General features: G+C 48.7%; 8 protein-coding genes; 4 read left to right on the forward strand and 4 right to left on the reverse strand.

Annotated features, from left to right (window-relative positions):
- Nucleotides 1-2183, reverse strand: part of CNAG_05598 (hypothetical protein) — a 2579-nt gene extending 396 nt beyond the window's left edge. Inside the window, exons 1-4 of the mRNA XM_012198278.1 lie at nt 1310-2183; nt 918-1242; nt 366-870; nt 1-308 (exon numbers count right to left, since the gene is read on the reverse strand). The exon at nt 1-308 is cut by the window's left edge and continues 396 nt beyond it. Coding sequence (XP_012053668.1) covers nt 1-308; nt 366-870; nt 918-1242; nt 1310-1498 — 1327 coding nt within the window. The 5' untranslated portion in view covers nt 1499-2183. The remainder of the gene's footprint in view (nt 309-365; nt 871-917; nt 1243-1309) is intronic.
- Nucleotides 2184-2670: 487 nt separating this feature from the next.
- On the forward strand, nt 2671-5908 carry CNAG_05599 (hypothetical protein). XM_012198482.1 has 8 exons: nt 2671-2992; nt 3061-3180; nt 3237-3437; nt 3493-3826; nt 3873-4032; nt 4093-4885; nt 4939-5711; nt 5775-5908. Exons 1-6 carry the CDS (start codon nt 2827-2829, stop codon nt 4123-4125), a joined length of 1014 nt encoding a protein of 337 aa, XP_012053872.1. The 5' UTR covers nt 2671-2826; the 3' UTR covers nt 4126-4885; nt 4939-5711; nt 5775-5908.
- On the reverse strand, nt 3565-7114 carry CNAG_05600 (indigoidine synthase A family protein). XM_012198279.1 has 9 exons: nt 6999-7114; nt 6825-6939; nt 6353-6770; nt 6113-6300; nt 6016-6061; nt 5751-5963; nt 5090-5694; nt 4926-5037; nt 3565-4870 (listed from the first exon to the last, which is right to left on the reverse strand). Exons 2-9 carry the CDS (start codon nt 6927-6929, stop codon nt 4236-4238), a joined length of 2322 nt encoding a protein of 773 aa, XP_012053669.1. The 5' UTR covers nt 6930-6939; nt 6999-7114; the 3' UTR covers nt 3565-4235.
- Nucleotides 7115-7149: 35 nt separating this feature from the next.
- On the forward strand, nt 7150-10392 carry CNAG_05601 (calpain-like protease palB/RIM13). XM_012198280.1 has 11 exons: nt 7150-7352; nt 7403-7972; nt 8026-8130; nt 8180-8540; nt 8587-8740; nt 8798-9041; nt 9090-9475; nt 9529-9608; nt 9659-9806; nt 9872-9964; nt 10031-10392. The coding sequence occupies exons 1-11, from the start codon at nt 7311-7313 to the stop codon at nt 10287-10289; spliced, it is 2442 nt and encodes an 813-aa protein (XP_012053670.1). The 5' UTR covers nt 7150-7310; the 3' UTR covers nt 10290-10392.
- A 190-nt stretch (nt 10393-10582) lies between these two features.
- On the forward strand, nt 10583-12749 carry CNAG_05602 (1-pyrroline-5-carboxylate dehydrogenase). XM_012198483.1 has 6 exons: nt 10583-10757; nt 10815-10922; nt 10984-11348; nt 11402-12081; nt 12134-12234; nt 12289-12749. The coding sequence occupies exons 1-6, from the start codon at nt 10704-10706 to the stop codon at nt 12619-12621; spliced, it is 1641 nt and encodes a 546-aa protein (XP_012053873.1). The 5' UTR covers nt 10583-10703; the 3' UTR covers nt 12622-12749.
- Nucleotides 12706-14757, reverse strand: CNAG_05603 (hypothetical protein). XM_012198484.1 has 6 exons: nt 14596-14757; nt 14379-14543; nt 14230-14318; nt 14114-14171; nt 13232-14061; nt 12706-13137 (listed from the first exon to the last, which is right to left on the reverse strand). Exons 1-6 carry the CDS (start codon nt 14692-14694, stop codon nt 12792-12794), a joined length of 1587 nt encoding a protein of 528 aa, XP_012053874.1. The 5' UTR covers nt 14695-14757; the 3' UTR covers nt 12706-12791.
- A 70-nt stretch (nt 14758-14827) lies between these two features.
- On the forward strand, nt 14828-15801 carry CNAG_05604 (hypothetical protein). XM_012198281.1 has 3 exons: nt 14828-15074; nt 15129-15315; nt 15387-15801. The coding sequence occupies exons 1-3, from the start codon at nt 14911-14913 to the stop codon at nt 15630-15632; spliced, it is 597 nt and encodes a 198-aa protein (XP_012053671.1). The 5' UTR covers nt 14828-14910; the 3' UTR covers nt 15633-15801.
- Nucleotides 15576-18628, reverse strand: CNAG_05605 (DEAD box family helicase). XM_012198485.1 has 10 exons: nt 18104-18628; nt 17942-18052; nt 17532-17890; nt 17227-17438; nt 17104-17160; nt 16844-17027; nt 16585-16749; nt 16292-16502; nt 15997-16207; nt 15576-15928 (listed from the first exon to the last, which is right to left on the reverse strand). The coding sequence occupies exons 1-10, from the start codon at nt 18610-18612 to the stop codon at nt 15812-15814; spliced, it is 2136 nt and encodes a 711-aa protein (XP_012053875.1). The 5' UTR covers nt 18613-18628; the 3' UTR covers nt 15576-15811.
- Nucleotides 18629-18667: the final 39 nt, after the last annotated feature.

Raw genomic sequence — 18667 nt, forward strand, 5'->3', positions numbered from 1 at the left:
TTGCAACCTGTATCCACTCTTTCAAAGTCTGTGGTAACCCTTGTTTCCCATCGGGCAGCCCAAGGAACGCTCGACGGAGGGCGTTGAGCGTTGTGAGCGTTACGCATTCGCGGAAGAGGACGTCGAATAGGCGGTGGTATTTTCGACCGGTTCGAACGAGGTCGGCCAATTCGGGTCGGCCTAGATCTCTATAAGCTTCAATCAGGGCAAGTTCGCGGACACCGAGGGCGTTTAGGCCTTCAGAGTATTTGTCGTCAGGAAAGCAGAATGGGGCAGCGTATGCACCACCTTTGGATGTGAGGGTAGCCCTGACGAACAATGTCAGGATGGATGAAAGGGTCTGGCATAATGGATTCGTAACTTACCATTTCCAATCAATAATCCCAGTGATTGCCCCGCCACTTGTCACCCGGATGCAGTTTGTGTCATCTTCATTATGACGTATATACCACGGACCCTTGTCCAGCTCGGCACAATTACTAACCAATGACCGTACCTCCAATAGGACCAAGTAATGTAACAGTTCTCTTGAAGGTTTATAGCGAGACTTATTTAAGGTTTGCTGTAGTCTTACGTCAATGATCGCAAGATAAGCTTCTTTGGCAGTAAGGAACGGGCCGAGGAAATAAGGAGGTGTGTCAATGGTTGTCCTCTTTTCGATGAAGGGTCCCACAGTAACGTCACCGTCTTCAGTGAGAGTGAGAGAGCCCATCTGGTTGAACCGGACTTTTTCGAGGCCAATCATGAATTTGGCATAATTCCGAATAAAGATCTTGGTTTGTTGGTTGAACGGTTCTGTCCACAGAGTATATATGGTACAATCACCTTGAGGGACGAATTCTTGATAGAAATATGTCAAGGACTCAGATACTGCCCTGAGTCAGCTACGACTTACACAGAGGTACGACGACACCTACATCGGCTATCTTTAGGTCTTTCCCATGTCCTCGGTACCGCACAACCTGCGTCCTCTAACGCCCGAGCTGTAGCAATTTCGCTCTTCAAGCTGGCTGTCAACGCCTGAGGAGGCAGGTATTTTTTTTGCTTTAACCGTATCCGCATGGCCCACCGCTGCCCATCCGCAAAGCCCAAAACGATATGATAATTGTAATTTCCGCACAACCGTGCAAGTTCCTGCCATATTTGGGGTTTGCCGACATAGTTGCAAATATGCCCAGGAAATATAGACTCAACTTCGTGTTTGATAGCGTGGACATCGAGGTGTCGCAAGATTTCAGACACCTTTTAAGTTACCGAGCATGCGTCAGTATCGCTCGTTTTGTTTCGTTTACCATTTTGAGCCACATACCTCGGGGTCCTTCTCGAATTCGAACCCATCCCTATTTGTTTCGGGGTGAGACGCAGTCAAACAGGGATGAGAAGCCTCGTTCTCAAAATGGGACCAGCAAAAACTCAGTTTGCAGAAACGGCAACGGCTGTTCACCCTGATGGCGTTGTCGGTGCAGCCAGTCTCGTCGCACTTGGGCACCACCGACATGGCGGTGTGGTGGTTGCTTGTTGCTGGAAGAATGGTGTACTATGTCCCTGTGGGATGCCGATAGGATACTTGCAGGAGAAGACAAAATATTGTGGAACAAGAGAGAGGATTTGTGAGGAAAGGCGGACTGGGTATATGGGTGAAGCGTGAAGGTGCAGAAGAAGAGGAAGGCCGATAGGGGGCGCTGCAGGAGGGTGTTTCTACTGACTTGAAGGTATACAAAGGGTCCTTTGGGCAGTCCGTCCTCCGGAAGGGTTACTCCTGACGCGTTGAAACTGCTTTTGCTCGCCGCCGGTGACGTATCTGTGGTCGAAAGGGTATCAATGGCGAGAATGTTGCTTCTGCAGGTATAATTGGCAAGTAAGGGCTGCTCGCTGCTAATGCGTGTTGTATTATACTGTCACAAATGAAAGGATATTAATAGTGCAGAAAGATTTTTGGTACGGTGATGACTCGTGCAGGCCTGCGGGCCAAACACAAGAAGGCACGTCCTTTCCCCAGTTATTAGCCCAACTTCTTTGAAGGTCTTGCGTCATCGTGCTGTATGTGCAGGTTATGTTTTACGTTGTACTGACTCTTTTTGTTATGCTGCACAAGCCTTCGTCGCTCTTCGTACAGCCCCTTATTTTTATCCTTATTTTGTGGTATGGACATCCTAGTAGTTGCGCATGCATTCGATTTTTCCAATAAACCGCGGGGATCCCTCAAAAATGCATGGAGATAAGGATAAAAGATGAACTGCGGGACCCCGCAGGGACACACCTCTTTTTGAATACCACAAACCGCCCGTCCGAGCTTGCCGACAAGTCATCAGCGAGCCACCGCTGTTGCATCACCTAGTTGGAATCTAAAAGTCATATCGAGCCATTCGGGGATGGATTTTACCATTCGATATTGGTCAATGGTCGGTGATAAGATATGAGGTAGATGCTGCTAGTTGAAGGGTGGGGCTGCTTCTTATAATTAATCACCTCCTATCGCTTGCTCGATGTGTAGTTCTTAAATGATTGACGGTCTTTTATTTATTTTCTCTCTGCTGAGACCCATCCCATCGTCCATGGGTAATCGAACCATCATGATGCACAATCCACGACTTGTGATGTTCTGCAGTGTATAGGGAAAATGGGATCGGGTTTGTTCGGAGAAGTACAGCGATTTTCTAGTGATCCTACTGAATCTGCAAGGGCGGCGTTCCACGGAACCGCCGGCCTCTTGAATGAGAATAACCGGCGGCCTTACACTCTGTCCGTATTTGGTACTTAAGCAGGACCATCTCATACTGTAAAAAGCTTTCTGTTACACCTTCCACTAGAAGAAAAGATATAGCAATGCCGCAACCTCCGTTTGAACTCTACAAGTACCTCGGTAAAGCGTTACCCCATCTACGAGAACAGTACCCTCCTGGAACGGGCGGTACTGGCCCTCGAGCACAGTGGGATGGCTCATTAAAGGGTGTTCAAGTGATTGAAGATTTTGGAGATCAAGTAGTCAACTGTACGTTCGCTCGACATCCTGCATTTACGACGATTTAACGACTTTTATGACGCCGCTCCCTCTACCAGTCTGGAAGACTATCCCTGATAAGCCCGTTCAACCGCACCCCAATTTCAAGTATCCCAAAATCGCCCAGGTTCACAGCAAGCTTCCGAACCCCCTTAAGACTCCTCGCGACCTCCAAACCTGTAAGTTCCTCAAATGCACCTTTACTCCATATCTTGTCACTGATGCCGTCTTAAAGGTCTCTCTGTGCTTCCTCTTGCAGCCTGTTCCGCTGCACTCACAGCACTCGATGCTGATCCCGCAGACTTGAAAACCACCGGGCCACAAGCCTTTGATAAAGCTGGTTATGAGAGTGATGGTGGGGAAGAACCAGAAGTAGTCAACCAGCGAGAAATGAAGACCAAAGGTTGGAAGTTCCAATTCAATAAATCGCCAATGGGTACGTAACTTGCCCAAAGACACCCTTTTCACCTCATTAACTCATGAAATTGTAGGCTCTGGAGAGTTCCTCCTTATGCGAGAAGGCTCTGATGACGTCAAGCTCGTCGTTCGCACCATCAACTCTTCCGCTTTCACCACGGCCGATTGGGAAGAATATGTCGTGTCAGGGCCATATCATTATGAAACCCGTTCAAAGGCATCTTGGTACTGGAGCCGAGCTTGGGGAGCTTCCAAACGCCTGGGATGTCAGTACTATGTCCTCACCGACTGGCAAAGGTGGACGTTTGGGTACTTCAATAAGGATAGGACACATGGTTGGACAAGTCCCATTTTGCATTTTAACGAGCAAGACCCGAGTATTGGGCATTCTTTGTTCTTCTGGGCGACGTGAGTGAAAATCTGTAGGTGTAAACCCCATACTAATTTTATGTAGGTCTGCCATTGGGAAAGAAAATGGATACAAACCACAGGAGAAGGATGTCTCGGGTCTTCCTGAAATCTTTCCTATCAATCCATCCAGGCGTATATCTCATTCTGGAAAGAGCACGCCTCTCGGTGACCTTCGAAAGCCCAAAAAGGCCAATGAAAGCGATGTGAGTCTTTTGGTAAGATGATTTTTGTGTTCGCAGGCTGACATTGACACGGCCTGATAGATCGAGGAGAGCGATGCCGAGGGTGACGTTTGAAGATTATGACCATGGGAGATCAAGCTTTGTTGTCAAGAGAATATTTGCAGTGCATGCCCATGAAATGCAACCGTATCATTCCCAAAAACAAAGCCACTATCGAGATAAACCTATCCAACAGCCCGTCGACTCCTGAGACTTCTCCCCACGCGGTCCAAAGCCCTTCGAACCCAAACTTCTTCCGGCTCACTTTTGCCCCCCACCAAACCGGCTACCAACCCACCCGCCAACGTATCTCCCGCTCCTGTCGTACTGATTATCTCTTCAGGTTTGATGACGGGGGGTGTGTAATGCGTAAAAGCCAAGTATTTCCCACTGTGCTGTCCAGCAAGGGGATGTATCAATGTATCAGGTGATGGTTGAGGAGGAACCGATGTCATTCGGAGGTGCAAAAGCCCTCTTTGTCCAGCTTTTACCCAGAATGAAGCGACATAGGGAAGACAAGAAACCATTTTTTGAACGGCCCCGTTAACCTTGATCCACTCTCTTCCATTGACATCGGTGAATCGTTCGACTTTTGCACGCCAGTCTCCGTCAAGCCCTAGGGAGTTGATGAATTCCCAAGCGATGGAGGAAGTATCGTCAGACGCAGAGGAGCTCAAGAGAGAGTGAAGAAGTTCAAGTTCGAGAAGGTTGGGAGTGAGATGGGTAAGTGGCCGAGGGAAAGAAGGTGAGGATGGGAGGAGGATGTTAAGAGCTGGAATGAGACGAGGGAGTTTGGGAGTGGAGGTAGGATCACAAAATGCTAAAATCGATATCAGTAAGTATAACCGCACCGTTATACGGCCGTGGTGACATACTAGGGATGTTGAGAGTTTGGCACGCCGTCAGAATGGCCTTGACTGCGCCTTCAAGAAGATTCAAATCAAAGACGACCATCTCAGGCTTTTCCTCGTCAATTTTTCGCGTAACCTACATTGGATATCAATTTCGTATGCAACATTCGCCGTAAACGCAGTCTTACAAATTCCTCAGTCAAAGTTTCCACGATACCCATATCAGCAACTCCTGCAACCAAGTCCCCATCTTTTTCCAAGGTCAAACTGCAAACTGACGTATTTCGACCTTCCTTGCCCACAAGACCATCTGCTCTCATGTTGGCACCTGCGAGTTCAAATAGCAAGAGTTTCCCGAAAGCATCGGGCTCTGTCGTATTGCTTTCACATGAGCCAGAAACGGATCCATACGCAGAGACAAGCTGAACGGAATTGGGGGGAAGGAGATTTTGAGCAGCCTCGGCAATGTTACGCCCCACCCCACCGGGTGAAACGAACACTTCTCCAGGAGTGGTGGTGCGGGGTGCGAGACTATATGTTGAAGTGGAAGTGAGGTCGACCGCGGCAGAGCCAAAAACAAGGGTAGAGGGGGAAGGTAGAGAAGACTGAGCAGATGTGTTGGGTATCGCGAGTTTGGGAGATTCATTCTTCAATACCGGCTTAGGGGACGATTCTGATGAGGAGACCGGGACGTAGAGGGCAGAGGATGCATCGTTCTGTTCCCTGAAGAGCTTGGAAACCTGTACTGCAACTTGACTACCAATCCTGGCATTGTTCTCATAAAGCTTAATGTCTGTAGGAAAATAAACAGTCAGTAATACACCCTAAGTGGATTGCCGAAATACCCACTAAGTCCCAAGGCGGTACCTCTAGTAAGCTCGCCAACACGCTTCAGCAACCAAGGAGTAACTTCTTTGCCCCTCTTGTCGATGCCTTGTTCAACAGACTCGCGTGCTGCTTGCTCGACAGCCTTCTGCACCTCAAGACCAGCATCGGCGTGCTCGGAAGGAATTGGGACAGCGAGAAGGGCACTGAGAGGCGTGGGAAGATTAAGAGAGGCATCTAAGGGTTTGTGAGATGATGTATTACCAGAAGATCAAAATGTCAGACGTACAGACGAGACCGGCGGCCGATTTGATATCCGGTACAGACCACGGACTCTGAAGAACAAAAATGAGCGTGCAATTCTAGCATCATGACAAAGAACTAACCTCGCATCCCGAGCTCGGGTGGTAGAAAGCCGGGAACTCAGAGTTTTCTCCATAGGTAGCCACGCAGACGCCTTGAGTCTCAAGAACTTCAAGGGTTCGAGGAATGTCGAGGATAGATTTTGCGCCTGCACAGACAACGGCCATGGGGGTGCGCCCAAGTTCGATGAGGTCCGCAGAGATATCCATACCTTAAAAAGAATTGTTAGCTTGACACTTCTCTGTTGCTCTCAGATGACATACTGTTCTCGGCACCGCGATGAACGCCTCCAATACCGCCTGTAACGAAGACGTGAATACCAACACTATTGGCGATGTACATGGTCCCAGCTACAGTAGTACCGCCAGTTCTTTTAAGGGCTAAAGTCGGAGCAAGGTCGCGCCTTGAAACTTTGACCGACCCCTTGCCCAGCCCAGATCTAACATCTGCGATTCCATCGAGTTGTCGGGAACTCAGACCAACATGGATCTTGCCATTGATGATAGCGATGGTAGCCGGGACAGCTGAAGAAGCGCGAATGATGGACTCGACGGATTGCGCGGTTTCCAAATTGATAGGATGCGGCATGCCATGAGTAATGATGGTTGACTCCAACGCCACCACAGGGGCGCGAGCATGCAGTGCTGCCTCTACCTCTTCAGAGAAGACGAGTTTGTCTCCCTGGAGTGCGCAATTTTGAGCCGATGTTCATATGCTGGGGCCTGTTATGCTCACCCAAAACTTCTTAGCCGTTGTAACATTGGAAAGGTGTCGAGAGACACTGGGCCCATACGCCAACCTAGACGGAGTCCTGCAGCGAAAGGCTGACTTCAGAAGCATACCCGATGTACTGGATGCATTCAGCTCCTAAGGTATGGATTATAGACTGTAGAGTTAAAATGGACTTACAAAATGCAGGATTGATAAGAGATGGTGAGTTTTCAATGAAGCCGCGGATGTAGAGCGATGCGAAAACTTGAAAGAAGTGAAGGGGGAACACCGATCATGGATCACATGGATTTGTCGGAAGACAAGAAGGAACTGACCTGAAGGCTGATTAGGCTGATGTATCTTACACGTCACCACGTTCCACCTCATGTCAACAACTAACCACTTTCAGCATTTGGCTATACGTATCTGATTATTCACCGACAAACCCCTTTTGAAGACTCATGCCACTTTTTAATCTTCCGACAGGACGTAACTCTGCATCATCCGCCCATGCCGTTCAATAGCTACCAGGAAGGTCTCAAAGTTGCCTCGGTGAGCAATCAGATCTATTGAGAAAATGAGATCGCTAAATCGCGCCGCAGGACTTAGGGAAGAAAGCTATTCAAACCGAAGCTTCACTCTCCAGCCTGTCACCCATAGCATCTCCTATTCCCATACTTAAAAAGGCCTTCCCCATGTACATATCTGCCGCTGAAGCATATGGCCATCTTTTATCTTCGAAACTTGTCCCTCCAAGTGATATTGAGACCGTAAAAAGAAAATGGAGATTAGTGCTAGAACGGGCAGAGAAGGTCAAGAGTCGCATTGAACAATTGGGAGGACATGTGGCAAAGGTCGAGATCGGGGATAGAGGAGAAGAAAAAGCGGTTTTGAGGCGTGCGAGCCTCGTCAACGGGGTGGCTGTTGAGCTTTGGCAGCCCCCGGGAGATAGGTTCGATGCTGGCGAATCTTACAGGGAGGCAGTACAGCCTGAACTAGCCGCTGCCCAGCTGGACATGGACCCTGAATGGAAGGACATACAAGCGGACTGCTGGCTGCATCAGGCGCCAAATGAGGGTGATTGGGTGATGCGTCAAGGCCCTGTATCGGATTGTTCTGTAGTGGCTGCAATGGGCGTCGGTGTCAAGCACGGCGAACAGTTCGGGACAGCAGTAAGTTTGCTACGTGGTTTGAGATCGGCTGACTTTCCTAATTGTCGGAACAGTTTGGTTGGGAGAACTTATATCCTCAAGATGCTCACGGTCGCCCAAGACGATCCGAAAATGGAAAGCACATCCTAAAGCTTTTGCTTAACGGCGCATGGAGATCGGTACGTGAAATCAAGTGACATTAACATAGCTAAGGTATCAATCTTCCAGGTTGTACTAGACAGCCTGCTTCCATTCTCCAAAAGGGATAAAATACCTCTATTCACTACCTGTCATCCCACACCGCATATACTACCCACATCAGTCGGCAGCCCTTGGGCACCACTAGCGCTCAAAGGATATTTCAAAGTGCACGGTGGATATTCTCTGCGAGGCAGTAATCCTAGTTCGGATATATATGAGTTTATGGGATGGATACCGGAGAGAATAGGGTTGAAGGAAGGCTTTCAACGAGAAAAGGAGTGGAAAAGGACGAAAGAGGCATGGCATAAGGGTAATGTGATGGTCAGCCTTGGTACTGGAAGCAAAGTAAGCGAAGGCCTGGTTAAGCTTCATGCCTATGGAGTGATACGTGAGTGCACATTATCTGCTTTTTTTCACTACTCATTGTGAAATAGGTTTACGAGAAGAAGGACATGAGCGAATATTAGATATATTTGATCCAGGAGCTACGTCTTTTACCATGTCGTGGGACCAGGTATGTGCAGAGTTTGAGGCTTTGCATCTCAATTGGAAACCGAATGTAATGCCAAACACAGCGACAAGGCATTGGTGAGCACTGGTTCAACGTATGCGGGGCAGGTGCTGACTATGTTTTATTCTCTACAGGTCATGGCCCAAACCTCCTGATTTACGGTCTGATGCCGATCCAGGCATGATGGATATTCGTTATCGACTACATGTCGACGCCCCCCCCTCAAGCAGCCTGTCGGAGGTTTGGATTCTCCTGTCGCAACACATCACTAGTAGGGATCGGCCATTAGACGACATTGCGTTGCATGTTTTCGAAGACCTTGGGCCAAATCACTCTAGAAATTTGGGAGCGATATATTCGGAAGGACTAGAAAGGATTGTAAGCCTCCACGATACTTTTATGTATGCGTGCTAACCTCATGACAAGAACCCATATACCAACAGTAACCACCTTCTCGTCCGTTATCAGCTTCGTCGACCTACCACTGACCTCACTCTCATCCCATCTCGAGACCGCGGAATGGATCAAACAGGGTTTACTCTCAACGTGTTCGCGCCTGCATCCATCTCCCTTTCTCTCGACCGGATCAGCCGTACACTACCATTTACACAACGCATATTAGGGAATCTAACAGACCGCAGCGCTGGCGGTCATCCAGGCTGGCCGACTCACATGACAAATCCTCAATACAAGGTGATCGTGCGGCCTGGTGAAGGCAAGAATGAGATCTCAGGCAGAATTGTTTTGCACGGAGAGAAGGATGTCCCGTGGAATGCTAAACTGATTTGGGGAAAAGGACAGCTGGTGTATGAGTAGGTAGCATAGCTCGAGAACAGAAAAGATCCATCAAATTAACGATGTGCAGATTATCTGAGGATCTTATAGTGGCTGATACGGGGTCATATTCTTATGGAATAGCTTACTGTGATATACCCGACCTACGACGTGCGTGCATGCCATCCTCCCACTGGAGCGACTGCTAATTTCGATGACAGCCGATACCTACACATTAATTGTATCGGCATTTGAGCCAGGTCAGACAGGTCTTTTTTCGTTAAGCCTAGAAGCCACTGCTCCGGTGTCCATTATTCCTATAGCTGCAGAGGGAGCGGGGATGTACAACAGGGTAATGAATGGATCCTGGTGAGTAGTCCCATAGCATTTGAATCATCCACCATTTGCCAGCAAATATTTGACGCTAGCCGCAGGACGGAGCGCACCGCCGGCGGTAGACCAAGTGGAGGCACATATGAGTCCAATCCGAGAGTTGAAGTGGTTCTTTCCAGGCCTGCAGTGGTACAGTGAGTCATGCTCACAGCTCTGCAACCAGCTTTACAGTGTACCGACGATGCTGAGGTCAACCATAGGTCACGCCTTTATCTACCCACACGTTCTCCAGTTCCCATCAATCTTACGATTTTTGAGCGCGCTCAAGGAGGCGCCCTGGGTAAACAACTGGTGACCACCGGGCCGTACTCTGATTCCATTTGTGGTGTATCTACTGGCAAAATGAAGCTAGATTCGGGGGTGTATCTGTTAGTTCCCTCGAGTTATGAAAGAAGCAAAGGCGCTTGGGTGTTGAAGATTTGGTCGAACGTGGCGCTTAGTGCGGAGATTATCGGGTGATAACAAAGGTAACCGTCGGTGTATTTTTATTATCACGGCTGTCTCGGCGATGGCCGATGTTGTTGATCTGTCCATATATGTATAAGACCTTGGACAATTCGTGCTTGCTGGTGGACAATGAAAAGGGGGTTGACAGGCCATAATGCTAATCGGCGCTTCATAAAGACACAGGATATTTCATGTATTGGCGGAAGTATATGCGTGTACACACGACTTCCGTCCTGGGCGTTGTGTGGGCGGCGATATCCGAAATCGCTTAGAGGGCACCGGGCATACCCACCAGGGACGGGATAGCCGTATATAATTATCGGGTTTGCCGCGGTCCATCCAAAAGCTTGCCACTATAATAATCAACGAACCACTCCCCAGTTGACAACTCTTCTTCCAGCTTTTCTTTCTTCATCCTTACCAAAAATGTCTTCCCAACTTGCCACCTTCAAGGTCCCCGTCATCGACAATGAGCCCATGGTATGCCATCTTTCTCTCTCGTACACTTCCAGCAGCTCACTAACAATATCGTTAAAGAGGAACTACCCTCCCAACTCCGCTGAGAGGGCTGGTCTCCAAGCCGCTGTGGACAAGATGCTCGCCGCTGGCCCCGTTGAAATCCCTTGTATCATTAACGGTGAGGAGGTTAGTCGATATAGGTGCTTCAACGATCAAGAGAAACGAAGCTGACTAGGTTATTCCACAGGTCAAGACTGGCGATATCCAGGCCCAGCCTATGCCCCATGATCACGCCAAGAACCTCTGTACTTACCACGCCGCTACCCCCGAGGTTGTCCAGAAGGCCATTGACGGTGCTCTTGCCGCCAGGCAGGCTTGGGAGGAGATGCCCTGGGCGGACAAGGCTGCCGTCTTCCTCAAGACCGCTGACTTAATCTCTGGCAAGTACAGGTACGAGCTTATGGCCGCTACCATGCTTGGTCAGGGTAAGAACGCTTGGCAGGCCGAAATCGACGCTGCCGCTGAGCTCTGTGACTTCTTGAGGTTCTCTGTCAAGTACGTTGAGGAGCTCTACCAGCAACAGCCCCCCAGGAACTCTACCGGTGTTTGGAAGTGAGTGATTACCAGTTCAGTTTAGAAGGCGTTGAAACTGATTGTAAACCTAGCCGGGTTGAGTACCGACCTCTCGAGGGTTTCGTCCTTGCCGTAACTCCCTTCAACTTCACTGCTATCGGTGGTAACCTCGTTGGCGCCCCCGTCATTGTCGGCAACGTCTGTATCTGGAAGCCCTCTCCTATGGCCACCTACTCCAACTACATTGTCCACAAGATCTTCCTCGAGGCCGGCCTTCCTCCCTCCGTCATTCAGTTCGTCCCTGGAAACCCCCCTGAGGTTGTCAAGCAATGTATTGATCACAAGGAGTTTGCTGGTCTCCACTTCACTGGTTCTACCCACGTCTTCCGAAAGCTCTGGAAGGACATTGCCCAAAACCTCGACATCTACAGGGGCTACCCCCGAATTGTAGGTGAAACTGGTGGTAAAAACTTCCATCTCTATCACCCTTCTGCCGACATCAAGTCTGGCGTCGTTCAGGCTATCCGAGCTGCTTTCGAGTACTCTGGTCAGAAGTGCTCTGCCCTTTCTAGGTGCTACGTTCCTGCTTCTCTCTGGAAGAACGGCTTTAAGGACACTTTGATCGCTGAGACCGAGAAAATCAAAACTGGCCCTTGCACCGCGTGGGAAAACTTTGCTGGTCCTGTCATTGGCAAGCCCGCTTTCGACAAGATCTCTGGTATCATCGAGCAGGCTAAGAAGGAGGGCGGTGAAGTGATTGCTGGTGGTTCTTGTAAGTCGTCGTTCTAGCTCCTTATGTGAATCTATACTTATTTCCAATGTAGACGACAACTCTAAAGGTTACTTCATCAAGCCCACCGTCATCGTTACCAAGGACCCCAAGTCCCTCACTATGACCACCGAGATCTTCGGTCCGGTTCTCACCGTACGCTTTTCATTTCCGGCCTCTGTATGCACGTATAGCTGACTGTCACCACAGGTCTACGTCTATGAGGACGCCGAGTTCGACAACATGCCTGCTCTCATTGACAGCACTACCGAATATGCCCTCACTGGTTCTGTCTTCGCTAGAGATCGATCCGTCCTTGCTTCTGCTTCCCACAAGCTCCGAAACTCCGCCGGTAATTTCTACATCAACGACAAATCCACTGGTGCCGTTGTCGGTCAACAACCTTTCGGCGGTGCCCGAGCTTCCGGTACCAACGACAAGTCTGGTTCCATGGCTATCTTCAGCCGATTCGTCTCCATGAGGTCTATCAAGGAAAATTTTGTTGCTCCTGAGGACTATCTCTACCCTTCCAACTTCCTTTAACGAGAATCTTCGGGTGTCAATGAGAATAGAAAAAGGTAGCGATTAGGGTTTACGACATGTTGTTTTTTATTAGGAAATTAGGCCTTTGCATCATAGAATCACATGCATCATACATAATGTCTCGTATCAACCATTATAAGACCCGAGTAGCATAACAATGGAGTAAAAGGTTAATCAAACACAATTTTCTGAGCCTTGACCTCGGTCTGTACAGCTCCCATTTTCTGTTTACGAAGCTTCGCCGCCTCCCAAGACGGGTGAAGCGACTTCTTCTGCTCCGTCTGAGATTGCTTTGGCTCCGAATACACCTTTTGCGTGTGCGACATAGCGGCAGTGTGGGGGGAGGCCGAGGCGACAGCAGGTCCAACAGCTTTACCACTTCTGGCACCCCATCCTGAATCTCTCGTTCTCCCTTTCGCTCCTGCTTTTTCCTTGGCCTTCTGGGCTTGAAGTTTCTCTTCTTCATGGGCTTTGACAACGTGTTTCGCATTTTTGCCATACTTCTTCTCCCAGATACTACCAGAAGAAGAAGTCAGTCAGCATTGATATTAGAAGCCAGCATCATCATATAAGGTGCGAAAAGCGGAATAAAAGTGAATGCAAAACTTACGCCTGTCTAGCTCGCTGACCTCGCCTGTTCTTCCTTACTACCGGCTGTTTCCCCGCAATTCCATTGGGATCATCATCCAGATCAGGATCAGAATCACTGTCATCCCCACGAGTAAACCCGACGGAAAGTGAAGGCAAGAAAATGGAGGACGTCAAATCCTTGGCAGATTTGGGAGGTTTATCTGCCTTTTCAGATTTCAGAGGCTTGGATTTGGGAGGGAGAGGAGGAATAGTGGTCTTTGCGCGTTTGGCAATGGGGACGGCAATAGCGTCGGGGTCGTCAGACTCGGACTCGCACTCGCTGGCGATATCGACCTCTTCGCCTGCACCGTCAGAACCAGAGACGGATCCAGATTGCCAGCCTGCTGCATCTGCAGCACGATCTTGAAGAATGCGCTCATGATCCGAATCTTCTTCAGAGTCGGATTCGTTAACCATCGGACGTGAAATGTCTCGGCCAAGGTTGGTCTCCTCGCCTTCTTCTTCGTCGTCTTCCTCATCGGTCGATCCTGCTGCATTTTTGCTATTGCCTTTCCCAGTGCTAGTGGTGGCCGCCTTTTTGTCGGTAACAAGTTTGGCGCCGTCCTCACATACAGTCCAACTGACAACATTCTTCACTCTCTCTGCCACAATCTTGGCGCTGCAAAGTCGGTTTTCGGCTTTGTTGATCAAGGCGGAAGTGGCACTAGTACCTGCAAAGGACGTTGTGGTGGCAGAGGGAGGAGAGAGGAGGGATGAGATTTCGCTAGGGAGAGGGGCTTGTTTGAAGAGAGGATGTTTACGAAGCTTGATCAGAAGGTGAGATTTGGCAAGGGGCTGTAGTTGGATGTCCTGTGGGTATTGTTAGAACCATTACATAGACGAATGAATAGGTATGGCCTACGTGAATAATTTCCAGCTGAGACTCCAAATCAGCAGCTTCATCCTTGACATCCTTGTTTCTTTACGCGATCGTTAGAAGGCCGTCCATTGCTACAAGATTGAATGAAACAGGCTCACCGAAGAAATTTGATTTTCTTGATCAGACGGCGAGTTTCGAAAGTTTTTGCTTGTTTGAATACAGGGTGAAGAGACTTGAGAGCTTGGGGCTAGCATAGGTCCGTCAATTCCACAAGGGTACAAAATATCAAGCTTGTAATGAGACTTACGATTCGTTTGGCAACTTTTTCGACATCAACTGATGATCGACCAACCTGGTGTTCTATAGAAGCAGCCTCCTGAGGTGCAACAGTTTCTTGTACACTTTCTTGCACTATGGAGCCTTCCTCAACTTCACTGTTTGCATTTCCAGCAGCTTCGGCTTCCTGTTTGGCCTGCTCGACATAAGTATGTGACGCTACGAACTTGAAGAAGGATAGGACTCACCTGGATTGCGGCCTTTTTCCTTTCTTCTCGCTCTTTGCCTGTCCTCTTTCGCTTTTTGGTTTGCAATGAGGGCGCAATGTTGTTATCCAAGGCCGACATGCTTGCTGAAGCAATAAAATGGGATATGTGGAGATGTTATAGGATGTGGGATGAGATATGGTAGTGAACCGATGAACCGTAAATTTATTTATTTACTTGCCGCAACGCAACTTCGAATTGTTGGTTCTCGTCCGCTCGTTGTTCCTATCTGGCCGCCTCGTCCGTCATTTTTCGTGTATTTCCGTCTCTCAATCCATCTCTTCAGTCTCCATACATATGACAATGCTCCCAACAGCGCGACCCCGCATAACCCACATCCTCCCATACATACAACGCTCTGCCGCATCCACATCGACCAGCTCAACCACCCCCGACCCTCCTCGGAGGCGACGAAGCAACCGGAATGATACCCCTACTGCAGGTATTGACCTAGTGGCTCCGTAGGTATAACATTATTTTGATAAAATGGACCAGACTAATGGCCATGAACGTAGTCCGGACCCTCTATCAAATATCCGGCCCATACTATACGCCTCCAAACCTCCCACTCGTCCCTCGGCTAATTCACCCTATTCTGCTTCAGAGTTTCCTTCCTCTTCGGGAGATGCCAAGCTTGACAACATGGAACTTGAATGGCGACTGAGAAGAGAAAGAGTTGATCTGACAAACCATCGCTTTTGGGTGAGATCCCTGTCCCTCTGCCAAAGTTGGGTGGGTTAAGAATGAGAACTGACAGGAACTCGCTGTGAAAGGCTGCCAACAATATAGCGTTCAATGCTCAATTAGACCATCGACTCTCCCTCTTACCCCCCGCATCTGATCCGCCAACTCCAGAGGATATCAGGCGAAAGGAAGACTGCCTCACGCAATTTTATGCGGACTGGCAAATGGCCAACCAGGAAAGACAGATCAGATGGGTCAAGGAGTGGTGGAGAGAAATCTGGGAGGGACTCAGGATTCAAGCGAGACTATATGTGATGAGAGCTTTGAGGAGGTAGTACCTGTCTGTTTGCATCTAGAAATCTATGTGGTGTGTCTGTGCGTGTGAATATATGTACTGGGTACCAATGCTAAGTAGTGAGGTATCGTGATTGCAGGGTATGCACATTTTGTTCTTTTGTTTTTGTTTTCTTTTTTGTTTTGTTTTTTTTGGCAAAAGAGATGGACGATGCACTCGTCATGTTGAAGATGGAAGAGGCAGGTTTCTCAACTGCTGTTGCCTTTCCTTCTCAGCCTTAGCCTCGACTTTTGCTCTCGCCTTCTCCTCCGACTTATCTCTCGCTACCCTGATGCTCTGTTTGTACTCATAATTAGCCCCGGCCTCGTCCTCGTCATTAGTGAAAAAATGGTGTGTAAACTGACCTTAGCACCATTCTTCATGGCACATAACCAAGAAGATACCTCTCCCGCCGTTAGGCTTCCCACAGACACTTTCTTGCCCCATAAACTGATCACTCTCTCCTTGTCCTGACCATCAAGAAGCGAATCATTGTCCTCTCCTAGACGTTTCAATAGGTGCTTTATGGCATTTTCACTTGCCAATCTCTGACGCCAAGGAGCATATCTCAACAATCTATATGGTACGGTTTTTGATCAGTTTTGTGCTTTTTTTGGAAACACAAACCGCGGTAGGGATAGAAAAAACACTAAGACTCACGCCAAGCATCTCCCCCTACCCAACTTTTTCTCCGCAAACTTGTCCCCGGCCTGCAATGCCCTCTCCAAATCGGGCGCATGCCCTACTACTCTCACGCTGCCATATGGTGATCTGCCCTTGCCTAATGATGTGAGTTCGTGAGGTAAGTTGGGACGATAACTGATGGAATAGAGTTGCGGGTCGTCTCGAGTTGCGATGATAGTTCCGCTGCCTAAACCATCAAACAAAAATTTACCCAGTCAGCATTTGGAGAATCAAACACGTAGAGTGGATAATGGAAGGAGGTGACGTACCGATCAATTCGAGCGCATATTTCCCGTTACCGCATGAAACCCAAGCATTCTTGGAGACCTTTTGAATGACAGGTTGTGCAGATGCATCGACCTGGAATGGATCATCTTGGTCCAGGTAAGTAATATCATAATCGGGGGCTACAGGGGGAAGTGTTTCTGGTTCATCTATCAAGTGAGAAATGAGGAAGGTATGTTAGCCCATACAGATCTCTTTTTCTTTTTCAGTGGCGGGAGGCAGCCGTACATGAATGAAACGTACCTTGAGGCTTTGCTTTCTCAGCGGATTCGCGGCTGTGATCCTCGACATCCATCTCGTCCAGTGAAAGACCAAGTAATGTCGGTGTGACAATGAGCCCGTTGGCATTCGTCACGCTATCTACCAAGTCTATGATATGACAATCCGTTTTGCCGGACTCGGGACTCAGTCGAAGACCTCGCCCGACCTATTCCAGAGGTCAGTCCTTGAGATTGTACACTTTTAGAGGGTAGGCGAACAGTTTATGGTGAACGGGCACTTACCATTTGTACGAGGAGATTCCTACTTTGAGTGGGTCGTGCAAGAAGGATACAATCAATCTAATCACATGTCAAGATCCTGCGGTCATCCTCATGCCATTTGATTTAAAATTATAAATTGCTTACCTGAGGAATATCGGTACCTTCAGTCAAGACCTCACAATTGATCAGTACCGGGAACTCGCCCTTACCAAAAGCCGCGATGGTCGCTTTTCTCGTTTCGGGCTTTGATTTGGAAGATACCGAACGTGCATCTACACCCGCGTTACGGAACGTCTGCGTGAGAGCACTGACATGCCCGAGATCGACGCAGAACACCAGGGTTGAGCGACGTTCAGCTGGTGGATTTTACAAGACATGGCAAGATAACGTAGGTCATTAGTAAGGGATTGAATGGATGGGCCATAGGAGGGACCCTGGACAGGACTCACAAGCACGGTGAAGATATGTCCTTACAATGAGTTCATTGATCTCTGTTGTGTTCACCTTTCGAGCTAATGAGGTGTTCTTGAAATCCCCACTTGACGTTTCCACCTCATCCAGTTCCAAGTCGGCTTGGACGATTGTCAGTTTAGCTGGCGTTAAATGTTTTTCGCTCAGCATATCTTTCATATCCCTGTGGAAAACGATTTCCTCAAAAGCAGAATGGAGCGAATGCTGGTCCGCACGCGAAAAAGTAGCTGAAAACCCGATGATGGGAACTTTGAAACCATGTTGATGAGGTGAAGATGCCTGAGATGATTTGGGAATCTGAACATCTTCGTTGAAGTAGTGGAGAAGCCGGAGATAACTATAATAGTCAGCATTGATTAGAGAACCTTGTGAGTGACGTGAATCATACGAAGGGGCAGCGGAATGATGGGCTTCATCCACGATGACAAGCTTGAATTTTGAAGGATCAAACTTGGATAGCCTATCGCGGTTGTTAAGTGTTTGATATGTCGCTATTGTCCTGACATATCTGCATGAGCAATGCTGTTAATCCCAAGCGCAATGAGCTTACACATCCGCCAGCCCTGAGGCTACCCTTTTCGATTGCTCTATCTCGATTGTCCACTCATCACCTAATAATCTTTCTGCTGACTTTTGAGTCTGTTCTGCCAGCTCGACGCTATTGACGATGATCAAAGTCTGTCCCTTCCCATCTCTTGGGTGACTGTCCTTCCCGCAGGAAGCGTAAAACGGCACTTGAGGGATAAGGGACAAGAATATCGTGGTTTTGCCACTGCCGGTTGGAGAAGAGACACCTAGACGCCGTGAGCCTGATTGTAGGGCATCAAGGCATGCCGAAATGGCTGCTTCCTGGTACGATCGAAGTATTATATTTTGATTACGAGTTGTATTATTAGGGCCGGCATGATCACTGGAGAGCTGATGGAGATTTTGCGATGAGGCAGAGATAGTGGCGTATGGCCTAGCTGGATGTATGCGAGGATGGGGGAGAGCAGCAGTGCGAGGGCAGAGTACTTTTGTGAGTGAAAATAGTCTGGCAGTATACCTCGAGATGGGCATAGTACTTTTGGTTAGATAATGTTGAGATGCGAAGAACAAAAAGTGGAGGTCGCTT

Source organism: Cryptococcus neoformans, chromosome 14 (genome assembly GCF_000149245.1).
Source record: "Cryptococcus neoformans var. grubii H99 chromosome 14, complete sequence".
In the NCBI taxonomy this organism is placed as follows: Eukaryota; Fungi; Basidiomycota; class Tremellomycetes; order Tremellales; family Cryptococcaceae; genus Cryptococcus; species Cryptococcus neoformans.

What these genes read in the sequence shown, in the direction of transcription:
- CNAG_05599 (XM_012198482.1), top strand. Translation starts at nt 2,827, where the DNA reads ATGCCGCAACCTCCGTTTGAACTCTACAAGTACCTCGGTAAAGCGTTA. An exon ending in TGGAGATCAAGTAGTCAACT is followed by an intron (nt 2,993 to 3,060) that starts GTACGTTCGCTC and finishes TCCCTCTACCAG; the next exon opens with TCTGGAAGACTATCCCTGAT. An exon ending in TCTTTGTTCTTCTGGGCGAC is followed by an intron (nt 3,827 to 3,872) that starts GTGAGTGAAAAT and finishes AATTTTATGTAG; the next exon opens with GTCTGCCATTGGGAAAGAAA.
- CNAG_05600 (XM_012198279.1), bottom strand. Translation starts at nt 6,929, where the DNA reads ATGCTTCTGAAGTCAGCCTTTCGCTGCAGGACTCCGTCTAGGTTGGCG. An exon ending in ATCGGCCGCCGGTCTCGTCT is followed by an intron (nt 5,964 to 6,015) that starts GTACGTCTGACA and finishes ACAAACCCTTAG; the next exon opens with ATGCCTCTCTTAATCTTCCC. An exon ending in AGGTACCGCCTTGGGACTTA is followed by an intron (nt 5,695 to 5,750) that starts GTGGGTATTTCG and finishes ATTTTCCTACAG; the next exon opens with ACATTAAGCTTTATGAGAAC.
- CNAG_05601 (XM_012198280.1), top strand. Translation starts at nt 7,311, where the DNA reads ATGCCGTTCAATAGCTACCAGGAAGGTCTCAAAGTTGCCTCG. An exon ending in TTAACGGCGCATGGAGATCG is followed by an intron (nt 8,131 to 8,179) that starts GTACGTGAAATC and finishes TCAATCTTCCAG; the next exon opens with GTTGTACTAGACAGCCTGCT. An exon ending in AAAGGACAGCTGGTGTATGA is followed by an intron (nt 9,476 to 9,528) that starts GTAGGTAGCATA and finishes AACGATGTGCAG; the next exon opens with ATTATCTGAGGATCTTATAG.
- CNAG_05602 (XM_012198483.1), top strand. Translation starts at nt 10,704, where the DNA reads ATGTCTTCCCAACTTGCCACCTTCAAGGTCCCCGTCATCGACAATGAG. An exon ending in TCATCGACAATGAGCCCATG is followed by an intron (nt 10,758 to 10,814) that starts GTATGCCATCTT and finishes ATATCGTTAAAG; the next exon opens with AGGAACTACCCTCCCAACTC. An exon ending in AGTGATTGCTGGTGGTTCTT is followed by an intron (nt 12,082 to 12,133) that starts GTAAGTCGTCGT and finishes TTTCCAATGTAG; the next exon opens with ACGACAACTCTAAAGGTTAC.
- CNAG_05603 (XM_012198484.1), bottom strand. Translation starts at nt 14,694, where the DNA reads ATGTCGGCCTTGGATAACAACATTGCGCCCTCATTGCAAACCAAAAAG. An exon ending in AAGAAAATCAAATTTCTTCG is followed by an intron (nt 14,172 to 14,229) that starts GTGAGCCTGTTT and finishes GATCGCGTAAAG; the next exon opens with AAACAAGGATGTCAAGGATG. An exon ending in CTCAGCTGGAAATTATTCAC is followed by an intron (nt 14,062 to 14,113) that starts GTAGGCCATACC and finishes CAATACCCACAG; the next exon opens with GACATCCAACTACAGCCCCT.
- CNAG_05604 (XM_012198281.1), top strand. Translation starts at nt 14,911, where the DNA reads ATGACAATGCTCCCAACAGCGCGACCCCGCATAACCCACATCCTCCCA. An exon ending in GGTATTGACCTAGTGGCTCC is followed by an intron (nt 15,075 to 15,128) that starts GTAGGTATAACA and finishes CCATGAACGTAG; the next exon opens with TCCGGACCCTCTATCAAATA. An exon ending in TGACAAACCATCGCTTTTGG is followed by an intron (nt 15,316 to 15,386) that starts GTGAGATCCCTG and finishes TCGCTGTGAAAG; the next exon opens with GCTGCCAACAATATAGCGTT.
- CNAG_05605 (XM_012198485.1), bottom strand. Translation starts at nt 18,612, where the DNA reads ATGCCCATCTCGAGGTATACTGCCAGACTATTTTCACTCACAAAAGTA. An exon ending in AAGGTACCGATATTCCTCAG is followed by an intron (nt 17,161 to 17,226) that starts GTAAGCAATTTA and finishes ACATGTGATTAG; the next exon opens with ATTGATTGTATCCTTCTTGC. An exon ending in GGAATCTCCTCGTACAAATG is followed by an intron (nt 17,028 to 17,103) that starts GTAAGTGCCCGT and finishes CCTCTGGAATAG; the next exon opens with GTCGGGCGAGGTCTTCGACT.